Source organism: Apodemus sylvaticus, chromosome 5 (assembly GCF_947179515.1).
Source record: "Apodemus sylvaticus chromosome 5, mApoSyl1.1, whole genome shotgun sequence".
NCBI classification, from domain to species: domain Eukaryota; kingdom Metazoa; phylum Chordata; class Mammalia; order Rodentia; family Muridae; genus Apodemus; species Apodemus sylvaticus.
Genome location: NC_067476.1, coordinates 122,682,048 through 122,694,754, shown reverse-complemented (window position 1 = coordinate 122,694,754; position 12,707 = coordinate 122,682,048). Strand labels below are relative to the sequence as shown.

The 12,707-nt window shown below is 43.6% G+C and overlaps 1 protein-coding gene across 1 annotated transcript in view; it reads right to left on the bottom strand.

Moving 5' to 3' along the window:
* Positions 1 to 12,707, bottom strand: part of Ism1 (isthmin 1) — an 81,062-nt gene that overhangs the window by 18,266 nt on the left and 50,089 nt on the right. The window contains exons 2-3 of the mRNA XM_052183740.1: positions 10,763 to 10,993; positions 1,061 to 1,325 (exon numbers count right to left, since the gene is read on the bottom strand). Of these exons, the coding sequence (XP_052039700.1) occupies positions 1,061 to 1,325; positions 10,763 to 10,993 (496 nt within the window). The remainder of the gene's footprint in view (positions 1 to 1,060; positions 1,326 to 10,762; positions 10,994 to 12,707) is intronic.

Genomic DNA, 12,707 nt, shown 5'->3' with positions numbered 1-12,707 from the left:
AAGGCAACTTAAAGGAAAAAGATGTTATTTGGAGCTTACAGTTCCAGAAGGTTAGAGTCCATGATGGCAGGTGACAGGGAGCAGGTGACAGGAGCAGCAGCTGAGAGCTCACAAAGAGGAGACTGAAAGGGCAGCTGGAGGATGGTGGCTTACTTAAACTCAAGTTCACCCCCCAGTGACATACCTCCTTCAACCAGGTCACACCTCCTAATTCTCTCCCAAACATTACCATCTAGGGACCAAGTTTTCAAGTACCTGAGACTTACAGGGGGGCTTCTTATCCAAGCCACTCTACTCCTAACACATAATACATTATATGTATCCTTCCTTGGTCTGCTGATAGGGAAGCCATAAGGATTTAGCAACAGGGCATTTGTAGCACATCAGACATCCATTTGAAGCAAGAAGGAGAGTGGATGATGGAGGGAGAGAGTGGATCTGAGATCTGGTCATCCTGTCTCTCATCTCAACACCAGGAAGAAAAGGACTTTTATTATTTTAACTCACTGAATTGCAAGTTTCCTGTTATCTTACCTCTCTGTTGTTCCCCAAACACAACCTAGTAGTCTCACCTTTACCGGAGAGGGGGAGACTTGCTTTGGCAGTCTGTGACACAACTTGTACATGTCGATTCTGAAGGGCCACTCTACTGCTAATATAAGACATGATGTAGCTGCCTGGTCACGGGAAGCAACTGCACACATCTCTTTTATTAAACAGGTTTTTCAGCACAATTTTTTTTTAACAGTTAAAAAATACAGGGAAGGTAATTTAATGATTTATTCATCTTTAGAAATAAAATTAAATTTTGAAAAAGTCAGGAAAGAACCCTAAAAATATCTCTTAAGTATAATTTAAAAATTATACTGTTTCAAAAAAAAAAAGTGTCTGCGGGTAGCTTCATGGGGCTTCTGTGAAGACAGCCTTTATGAGGTATGCCTCAGAGAAGACTGAAAACCACATACTGTAAACTGGGTTCTGCTTGGCCTCATGTCTGTGAAGGCCTTATCATCCCTGTTCACTCTCTCCGCCAATTTATATTACTGGGTAGTAAACTCACCATACTCTGGCTGCTCTTTGGTTTCAAAAGTCCGGTGGCCTGGAGCTGGACGGTCCCACCCTCCAGGAACACTGAGGAAGTTGCTGTCATCTGAGGTACTGTCATACTTGTCATCCTGGTCCCCGCTGTTTGTCCTGGCCAAGGACAAGGACCTCTGCCACCAGGCCCGCCAATCAGGAGCTGGGAGTGACCAGCTAGGTTTACTCTCCGGATGCTGATGTTTTTCTGCTTCAGAGTCAGGGCCATCGACCACCTCTATGGTGACCTGAGGGATTCAGAATAGGCCAGATCAATGAGGAATCAGCAGCTTCAAGCTAGGAAGAAGTCTGAGAGAGCTGAAGGAAAGGGTGAGTGCATCCCTGGTCAAAGGAAGCTGCAATTACACGGTACATGGGAACAGAAGACAGCCAGGAATGGCTCACATGAACTCCACGACCAGAAGGTGTATGGCCTCGGATAGGCAGAGGACAGGCATGACTAGATTCGTAATTTACTGGTTACTAAATTGTTGAGAAGCCTTTCACTGAAAGAACACTATGTTCTTGAGGTGCTAGAACAGACACAAAGTAGAATTTACTGAGCAGGTGCTACGTCAGGCTCTTTCTTTCTTTCTTTTTTCTTTCTTTCTTTCTTTTTTCTTTCTTTCTTTCTTTCTTTCTTTCCTTCCTTCCTTCCTTCCTTCTTTCTTTCTTTCTTTCTTTCTTTCTTTCTTTTTCTTTCTTTCTTTCTTTCTTTCTTTCTTTCTTTCTTTCTTTCTTTCTTTCTCTCTCTCTCTCTCCTTCCTTCCTTCCTTCCTTCTTTCCTTCCTTCCTTCCTTCCTTCTTTCTTTCTTTCTTTCTTTCTTTCTTTCTTTCTTTTTCTTTCTTTCTCCCTCCCCCTCCCTCCCTCCCTTCCTTCCTTCTTTCCTTCCTTCCTTCCTTCCTTCCTTCCTTCCTTCCTTCCTTCCTTCCTTCCTTTCTTCCTTTTTGGTTTTTGTTTTTCTTTGAGACAGGGTTTCTCTGTGTAGCCCTGGCTGTCCTGGAACTCACTCTGTAGACCAGGCTGGCCTCGAACTCAGAAATCTGCCTGCCTCTGCCTCCCAAGTGCTGGGATTAAGTGTGCACCACCACTGCCGTGCTCTGTCCATGTGCGTTTATCTAAAACCTCACAATCCCCATCCCTGCATCCTGATGGGAATGTACCACACCACAAGTGGATCCCATTTGCACTTGCTGTCCTCTGGGAAGAGCCTCACGACTCCCTAGATCCAGGTGACTGGAAAGAAGTGACATTCATTGGCTTAGGGGAGATGATTCAGGGAGGGCTGAGGAGATGACTCAGTGGTCCACTGTCCACTGAGTAATCGTGAGGACTGAACTTCAAATCTTAAGCACCCACATAAATGCCAGGTGGTCATGGTGGCCTGCTTGCAGTCACAGCTCTTGAGAGGCAGAGATGGGGACAGGGCACACCCTGAAGCAAATGGGCTAGCCCGATCAATTGGATTGGAGAATAGTGGGCAAGTGAGAAACCCTGCCTAGATTAAAAAAAAAAAAAGTAGAAAGTGTTTGAGGAAAACACCAACAATAATGACCTCTGGCCTCTGCACACATGTGTACCTGCACACATTAGTGCACTCACACATATGTGAACATATGTATACACTGGCATGCACAGGCATGTGCAAAAAGAAAAATGTACAGAAGCTGTCATGAAAGTGTACTGCCGCTTCCCTATTCTTTTCCTTGGACTGTTCTCCCAGATATGGAAGGAGGCCCAGTTTTGATCAACGTGTCAAGACAGACCAGATAAAGACCATGTGGGAGAAAACTGAGGATAAGTACTCACGACTGAAAGCTTCATGGCTCCTGCAGGCCCAGCTGGGCCGACCCCACTGATACCACATGGAACCTGAACAAACTCTCTCGGTTGAGTTCTGCCACAATTCGGGTCCTAGAGGCCCATGAGCAACCCAATGGTCATTTCTCCAAGCTATTGGGTGTTGTAGAGATTGTTACATGAGACAGCTTTTTATAGATTAGGGGAACTGGCATATGGATGTTGACGGGTGGCCAAAAGTCATAGGGCTAAGATGTAGCAGATGAAAATCCGGGGTTCAGAGCCCTTGTTCTTACTAACTTTGCCACTGCTGCTGCCTTTCAAAAGTAACTGATAGATATAAGGACCTGCTCACAGGATGGGGTGAGCAGAGAGCCCCCGGTACTAGGAGCAGGGTAGATGCTACAGGACTTACATAGCTGTGAGTGCAAGGCTCTCAGGACAAGGCTTTTCCAGCTATGATATTTCACTCCTCCCATTGTTCAGTCCCAACAGGAGGGTCAAAGCGCATAGTCCCTGGGCTATGGTTAGAACTTGTTCTTTGGATTAATGAAGCCTACTTTTGAAATCTGTCACAGGTCTGGAAGAACATAGCTTCTTGGCTCTGAGAGACAATCAGCGTAGAAAAACTTGTTTAAAAATTAATAAAAGACTCACTGGGTTCCTCTGGCCATCACATAGTTCTTGCAACACCTCCTGGAAGCGTTACATGCACATGAATCAGAAACACGCACTCCAAATAATCAGCGCAAGATGTACTGGGCAGATGCAATCCCAGTTTTGCCCTGACCCGACATCTGAGGAGTTGCTAAGATACTCTGCCAAATTGCACTGGGGTGTGCCCATCCTTTAGATAAACAGCTTGGGGATTGTTTGAATCATATTCCGTCTAACACTTAAAGAAGCTGCCAAGCCAATAGCGGTCCTAGGCTTGAGATCTAGATATGGTCCAGAGGACGACTGTAGATCCCACAGGAGAGTGAGACTGTGTCAGGCCAAGCACAGCTATCTCTTGTGTTGTGGGATGCATAGAAGAGCAGCATGGACTCTATTTAGCTCATGCTGCCACCACTGCCTTCATTTGTGAGCATCGTTTGCATTCTTACAATTATGAAGGTTTTATGTAATTCAGCTACAATTTTAAAATTAAGAGAAGAAAAGAAATACAACACACATGCTCTATCCTTGTTGTTTGGCAGAGTGGACAGTTGCTAGGGAATAATGACAACAAGGACCCCCATGGGATCAGTGGAAGGACAAGAGAGAGTAAAGAGAACACTGCTGGGTGGCATATATAGAACTCCCATGGAGGGATGGGCGAGGCAGAGCCTTTGAACACATAGGCTTTCTCCTTTGAAGGCCCATCCCCCTCTTCCTACAGATAGAACTACTGGGCTGCAACAATTGTCTGCAAGGATATTAAGGGTCTTGGAAGAGAAAGGCTGCCAAGAGCTTGGGGAGCCAGGCAAGCAGGCAATTATGGTAATGAAATCAGTCTTTGACTAGGAGATAAGGGAGGACAAGCCCAATGGCTTGGGTACTCCGTTTGTATTCAGACTGGAGTCAAAGGGGTTGCTCAAACAAAATGTGCCCTGCAATTTCTCCAAGCTGGGAATAAAAACAATTTCATGTTTCAAGCTATTACCGTCAATACGATTTTTTTTTTCCTCCAAAATTGTTGCTCAGATCCAAACAAAATAGAGTCCTTGCCTGGCGAAGCAATGGGTAGCAAAATAGGAATTTACTCCAAAAGCTGTATCAATGACTAAATCTCAACAGTTTCGAGGTTTCTTTCTTCTCTTTAATTTCTAGGCACTGCCCCAAATGAATTACAAAACAAAACACAAACAAATCTTAGGACCCACCCTTCCCCACAGTCAGCAATGTGGAAACCTCACTCTGATATCAAAAGGGGAAATCTAATCTTGAACCTGAAATTTGATAGGCATCCAATTAAAAAAGACCAGCAAATGCCTTCTCAAATGGCTGGGATTAGTTTTTGTTTCCTGTTTCCCTTATTCTGTTTGGGTATTTTAGAGTCGGGGAAACCTTTGCAAAGATCTCTTGAGCAATAAATGAGAACGTGCTGAAGATTTGGAGTGAGCACAGCTAATTCGAAGCTGATAGAGACCCTAGATCTCTCCTTCCTTTCTAGCTCGATTATAGGTCCTTGAAATCCCTTAGAATACCTAGTGAAAGAAAGAGACCTCTTTCAAAAGCTCCAGACCAAATGTACGATAGACTCTCTCAGCTCCAAAGGATATGCAAAAATAGGTTTCAATTCTGCCCAAAATTGGGAAATAAGCATAAATCTGATCAGTTTTTTTGGTTTTTTGTTTTTATTTTATTTTATTTTTGCTCAATAGTTAAAACTTATGCTAGAACCAAACACTTTACTCTTGCTCTGCAAAGCACTGTCTAGAGCAAGACTAAGACAGTCCCCAGTCTAACTGTTAATAAGCCATGGCCACCATGAATCTAGAAGCTGTCCTGCCACCATGAACAGACTGGGTCCTTCACTCTTGCTGCTCCTCTGAGTTTTGTCAGCTGAATGTTCTGAGTAGATGGATGTAGGTTATAATTTTCCAGACAGAGAAAGGATTCCCTCAAGAGTACAGAACATCCAGAAATATGTCTACAGCAGAGATTTTTGCTGCCCTTCTTCCTTGACAACTTCAGCAGAAAGAACACAAAATAGACCAGGAAGATATTCAATCTTCTCGTCTCAGACCTAATGATCCTCCAAAGAAATTGTGGTATTCCCTACATAATTGCGGTTAGTGCACTGAGATTTGCAGCAGTGAGCTTGCCCAGATATTATTGTCTGTTCTACAAAATTTAGACTCAACTTTCAGGCACAGACTTGGCTTAGGAAAATCATCTTCCCAAGGTAAATGGCAAAGAAGGCATAGAGACAGTTTTCAGATAAATCTTTTGCCTTTCAGTTAATCTTTTAAAAAGTTATCTATTGATTTGTGTGTGTGTGTGTGTGTGTGTGTGTGTGTGTGTGCATGTGCACACTTGGTGTGCATAGATCAGTGGACAACTTTATTGAGTCTGTTTTCTCCTTCCACATTTATGTGGGTTTTAGCTATTGAATAAAGTAGCTAGGTGTCTACAGTATGGGTCTTTGCTTGCTGAGCTATCTTGCTGACCTGGTTATCCTCACAGATGCTTTTTTGTCATCCTCATCATCTTCACCAATCATATCTATCAGTGACAGAAAGCTTATCATATGCATAATCCTGTGCTAAACCCTTTCTATGGATAATCTCAATCCCCAGAGATTAGATGACATAGGTGATTGTTGGTAGAATTATTATACCAGTTTTAAAGACAAGAAAACTGAGGTACGGAGAGATAGGAAAACTGATTACAAGAGCCACAGAACCCAAGCAAACTGAGAGGTGGTGCTAGATTCCAAACCCAGCTCAGTTTGACTGCATAGTTCTTGATAAAAGCAGAAGCCTTTGAGAATCTCAGCTATCCAGGTTGGTTCCCATCGGTGCATTGGTTCTTATCCAGGGCACAGGCATTTCTTGGCTCTTACCCAGCCAGACTGGCCATTTCAAAAGTATTATAGATACGGGAGGGAAAATCAGAAGTAGAAGCAAGCAAAACCTTGATCAGTCCCTCTGAGTATATCTTGTAGCACCCAAGAGGGCTAGGGTGGAAATAAATCTGTGTAGAGAAGAAATGTCTGTGGCTTTCAGTGTTTAAGTCTCTCTCAATGGAAGCAAAGAAAGAATTATACTGGTTGAAGTGGGTACTGACCTCAGACTGGCTCAGAAAAGGGAAATATTTGGCTGTAAATAGCTACTGTGGCAATGAACTGATGCAGCAAGTCTGATAATGAGTTTATTTTGGAATTTTTGTCTTTATTATCTGACCATCAACCAAAGAACAGAAACTCAGCCAAGGGTAGTAAAGTTCAAGTCTAAATTGTCCCAGGGGATTAGTTCTTTCCTGAATGATTTTTTTTTTTTTAAGGAGAACCAAATTTCTTCTGTTGTTTAAAATCTAAAATGGAGAGGCAGCTTAAGGATCCGAGGCTCTTTCTTTCTATTTGATGTATTATATACAGATGTATATGCAGAGATAATACTATCCCCCACCCCTTTTTCACCAGCCCAAATCTAGTGCTAACATGAACTCTAATGCACATGGAACAGAAAAGATGTTCTGCGAAGGCAGATGTTAGGCTTTTATGAGAATTTCCCACCCTAAAAGTCAAAAGGTGCAAGGGACATGGTCCTCTGTAGAAGCTTAGGGATGTCACTTTTCAGGGGTGCAAACATTTTCAAAGGAGTCACAGGATCCACCCCTGGAGCTTTGGAGTGGCAGAGAGGTCAGAGACAAGGGTATTGATTCCTGCTCAGCTCCTGGGTTCCAGCTGAGAATATCTAGTAAGGGGCCAGTTGCCTAGGGAGAGAGCACATGGGAGGCCAGAGGATCTGTCCCCAGAAGCCTACCCAGTGACACACCTATTCTCAGGCCAAGAGCCAGTAGAGAAATGATCAAGGAACCATGGTAAGCAGCAGGGCTTTGTGTATGTGTGTCTGGCTGGGCTGGTTTGAACCAGTGGCTTTTAACAAAAGAATAATGCCCTAAGGCCCAGATGAGAGCTGCCAACCAAGAAATCATTACCCTCTCCCCTTTGGGAAGCACCTTGTATTTCAAAGGACCACCAGGGAACTGGGTTTACTCAAGTGTAGAGTGCCTGGGTCGGTACAGGAGAATGCTGTGTGTATGAGCATGTACAGTGTACACACACACACACACACACACACACACACACACACGGGGGCTGGGGGGGAGACACAGAGAGTCAGAGACAGAGAGACAGAGACAGAAACAGACAGACCAACAAAGGTGGAGTACACGGAGGAAGTAGCTGCCTTTGTTTGAATATCTTTCTGTGTGACTCACACTCACTTCTTGTGGCCTCCTACAAACAAAAGGCCAGATATGGAGCTCAGTTCTCTTTAGGGTAAAGAAGCCATCAGATCAGTAAGACACTGGCTGTCCTTGCTCTGTGCTGACTGTGCGGAAGGCCAACAGACAGGTTATCTGAAGCAGTGTAACTGGACTGCGCAGTGGGCAGAGGGTGTCAGGCTTCAACGTCTCTATGTTGGAATTGTATTGTCTCAAATCTATCTGTTAGTAACTGATATTTGAACCCTTAGAAATACATACCTGTTGTGGTCTCTGGTGTCTAAATGGTGACTCTAGAAAAACACAAAGGCTTCCTAGAAATAGTTCTGCCCTCTTCCTGCCACATCCTCCAAAGCCTCACATTGCTTTTTCAGAAGCATCACTTGGAGATAAACTTCTTGCTCCTGTGCTGGGCCAGGAAACGGTCAAACAGGGATGGTCAAAGCTCTTTTTCTCAGCAGGTGCTGAGAGTCTCTGTGCCACAGAGTGCACAGGAGCAGGGTGTTGAGAGTCTCCGTGGCACAAAGCAGATGATTCCCATCCATGGCCACACTTGTGTGGTGGCTGAAGAGGATTCTGCAAGGGACTGTCCCAGAGAGAACCCCATGTTGTGAGGAGCCTTGGCTTGGTGGGCGGAGCCTTCCCTTACCCTGCCCTCAACCTCTGTCTAGTTCTTTCTACAGGGGTTAGCTCCTCTACCTGGCAGAATTGTCTCAAAGGATCCCTTACTGCCTATTCAGAAAGACAGAACAGCTTATTAGGAGGAAAACTTAGGTTTTTGTTTTGTTTTTTTTGTTTTTGGTGTCTGGATGCCTGGACAGATTTGTCATGCGAGTCACGGTGGGCACAGTTTTCCCCAGGGTTAATCTGTGATACCAGCAGCCTCTGTATTAGTACTGTCCTCCCTTATCATTGGTAATTTCAAAAGTGTCAGCAGTGCCTGGATAGGCATAGAGCATTCCCAGACTGATGGAGAAAGAAGCAGGACCCAAGAAGTTTGGCTCCACATGCAATTTATTCCTGGGTGCACAATGGTACCTAATAAAATTTCAATGAAGGAACAGCTCAAAAAACTCACAATGTTCCTTCCTTTCTCCTAAATCCAGCATTTTCTTGTAACTTTACATTAACAGTTCTTAAATTAACTAGTTCTCCAATAGCTCTCAGGCTGAAGACCCTCCCCGATTTCCTGCCTCTGGGATAAAATGCTAGCCATGGGGGGCGTCAATGACTAGGGTCTTTAGTCCTTGGAGATAAGGGCAGTTGAGTCTGGGAAGTATGACATCTATAAACAATGAAAAGTTTTCATAGGTGAAGCTGCAGTAGGGAGTAGTGGGGGGCGGGGAGGGGTGAGCAGTGATATGGAACCACCTGTCCGTACTCTGCCAGGTTGTCCCTCCCCCAGGTAGATCCACTGCTCTTTCAGAGCCACATGACCAGTTCCAAGGAGTAAAGGTCTTTTTCTCCAATAAATCATTATACTGTAGCACTTAGCAGGAATGTTACTTAGCACTTAGCAGGAGTGGTATCTGAGTATACTCTGTCAACTAAGATCTCCAAAATACTTTCCTCTCTAGAGCACTTAGGGAGCCCCACCCTGCTGCTTTCTGTTTTCGATTGGGGAACACGGGGTGCTCTTTCTTCCTGTACCTTCAAGATCCATTTGGTGCTGTTGTATGTGGTGACTGGGATCCTCATGCCTGTGTCATCAACAGGAAGGACTGAAGGGATATGACTTTATGCTTCCTAAAGTCTCATAACCCATAGTGTTTTATGTGTAGCCCTTGCTTGATGCTCACTGATTAGGATGTGTTACCAGTTCCTTGTTCAAATGCAAAAAATCTCTGCTGGAGGAAAGCTGTTCCGAAATGATATGATGTAGACTATCAGGAGAGTGAGTTAGAAGGGTCGTGGAGGAGAGGAAAGAGGCACACATGCACGCAAACACCACACCCACCCTACACAAACCCTGGGATTTGGGGAGAACCACTTAATTAAAAATACTCTCTCCCAATCTTGAGTAACTTTCCGATGCTACATAAGCTAATGGGCATTTGATATGATGATAAAATAAGAGCTGTCTTTACACAAATGAGAGAAATTAGAACAAAGCGTAGACATTTTGGATGCAGGCACATAAAGACGGAGTGAGGTGAGGGTTAAGTTGCCCAGGGCCTCTCTGAGCTTCCTGAAGTAGCTTCCTGAAGAAAGAAAAAGTACAAGCGCCATCTGCAATCAGGAGTTTGGTGGTTGGGTATTCCTGATGGCAGGGGATCCTGGAGCTGCAGCACAGGTACAGTTTTCTAGTCATGTGGCCTGATGAGCCACATAGTGACTCCCTGAACAGCTGCTTCAGGGAGAATGACATGGTTTCTCCTTCATGAGGATGTCTGGAGGGCCAGACCAAAGCATCAATTCCCTTGAAGTGTGGGTGAATGCTGCTATTTTTGAATATGATGACCTTTTCTGGTGTCTCATTTCCCTGGCTTCATTAAGATCCCTGTTAATAAAATATATAGAACTCTTTTCTAGGAAGTTCTGTTTTCACTTTCCTTCTTATTTTTTTGTTAGTCATATATTCTTCAGGAGGTTGTCCCCTTCTAAAGGAGTTTCTGGTGTTGAAAGCACTGAGGGGAATCTTCCTTTGAAGACAAGACTATGGGTTACCTGGTCTAGTCACAAACCACATAGTTCTTCTTTTTTTTTTTTTAATAGCTGCCACATCTCAGCAATTTTGGGGTATATTACTTTTGTTTTGTTTTTATATCTCAGTGTCTCAAAAATCATGATGGGTATTGCAACACTGTGTTTTTGTGGGGATAATTCAGCCCTCAGCAGGAATCACAGTAGGATTGAGAAGGACACAGGAGGAACACTGCCGGGCTTCTTAGAATCAGGATAGGAAACAATGAATTATTTTCCTTTTAGTTGCTAGCTTCTGAGAATTACCTGAATATTTGGATTTTGCCCATTGATATCAGCTTTGGAAAGATCTGGAAAGTTTGGTAGGTCAAGGAGAAAGGATCTGGGACCGTCTCTTTGCAGTGAAGGATGCCCAGTCTCTGGGGGGAGTCGATGTCTGGGAAAGGGTTGGTGGACAACGTGGTGCTCCTCTGGGGTTTCTTTAGACAGAGAAAAGCTGGTTTCTGGTGTGGAGTCACTCTCCAGGTTGAGGTTATTCTAAAACAGACAAAAAAGAACAGACAAGTCATGAACAAATAGTTAGAAGGCAGATGGATAAAAGTGCCACTCTTAGCAGTCCATTAAATTAATGGGTAAGAACAATTTATTCCAGGGGCTGGAGTTAAGCCAGTGTCCTAGTCACTGTTCTATTGGTGTGATACCGTGACCAAGGAAACTCTTATAACAGAAGCATTTAATTCGGAGCTTGCTTACAGTCCACGGTGGTCCAGAGGGTTATTATCATGGTGGGAAACAGACAAACAACATGGTGCTGCAGCAGTAGCAGAGATCTTTACATCCTGATTACAGGCTCTAAGCAGAGAGATGCTGGGCCTAGCATGGGCTTTTAAAGCCTCAAAGGCCACTCCCAGTGACGTGTATCCTCCAAGGCCACACTTACTCCAACAAGATCATACCTCCTAATCTTTCCAAAAGGGTCTAACAACTGATGACTAAGTACTCAAATACGTAAGTCTACGGGGGGCCATTCTTATTCAAACCACCACAGCCAGTATAGTATTCCCAGCTCATTTCACTAGCACGTGGTTTAGTTTCTCCATCTTTCAAAGGCCAAGTCAGAAAATGTCTTCCAGTTTACTACTTAGGAATTTTCTTGGGAGTTATGAACTATTTATTAAGTACCAAAGCACATCAAAATGAGACAACTAGTTTAAAGGAAAAGTGCTAGTTATTTAAAGCTGGGACTGCTTGATTTTCATATCCGTAACTGGTTACCCACCATGGCTTTCATTATACTCTTAATATCCAGTTTAGTTTCTTTGATGTGTGCCATGGAGGAACATATTTGATTAAATCAGATAAATGTTTATGTCAAACTGTTGATTGCATATCTCCATTCATCTATTGACTCTCCATTGGCTCATCTATTCATCTACCTGTTGAAGTTTGGTCTTTTGCTATGTATTGTAATGCTAAATAACTGGTCCCAAGGCCTGGTAACTCCCAGGAACAAGAGAATCTGCATGTAGACCCAAGTTATGCTATGTAACCTTGCCCGCAAGTTATCCCTGATTGGTGAATAAAGGTGCTTACAGCCTATAGCTGGGTAGAAGATAGGTCTGGTTCTGGGGTTCCTGGGCTTGTGGTGAAAGGTAGAGGACTATGAGGAGGAAGAAGGAGAAGAGGTGGAGAGAGAAGTTGCCATGGGGTAGGTGAGTTATGAAAACATGGCTCTGAGGTTTGGCCAATTAGAGTTAAGAGCAGCCCAAGAAGATCATAGCAAGTTATAACTTGGGGCTATTGATGGGGAAGTAAATTCCGATAGCTTAGAGGGTAGACTATCTGCCCAGCTCTAGTGCTATAAAGGCTGGTTACACATACACAAAAAGTTGTATGTCCTTTATCTGGGAGCTGAATGATCAGAAGTGGAGTAGAAACCTCTGATTTGAGATTAAACATCTACTCCAACATCTACATATTCCTTTCTGTCCATCCATTTATTCTTGTCTATTCATCTACCCATTTATCTATTCCTATAAACATTTCATTAATATCTTTCTATCCATCTCTCTAACACATACATTTCCATACATTTCATCCAAATGTTATGAGATGGCTGTGCATTATGTAATAAATGTGATGGCTGTGCGTTATGTAATAAATGAGATGGCTGTGCGCTACTCTTGGAATGTGCATCTATGTGTAACAAACAAAACATACATAGGTGATAAGCAAGACAAGAGTGTGCTCA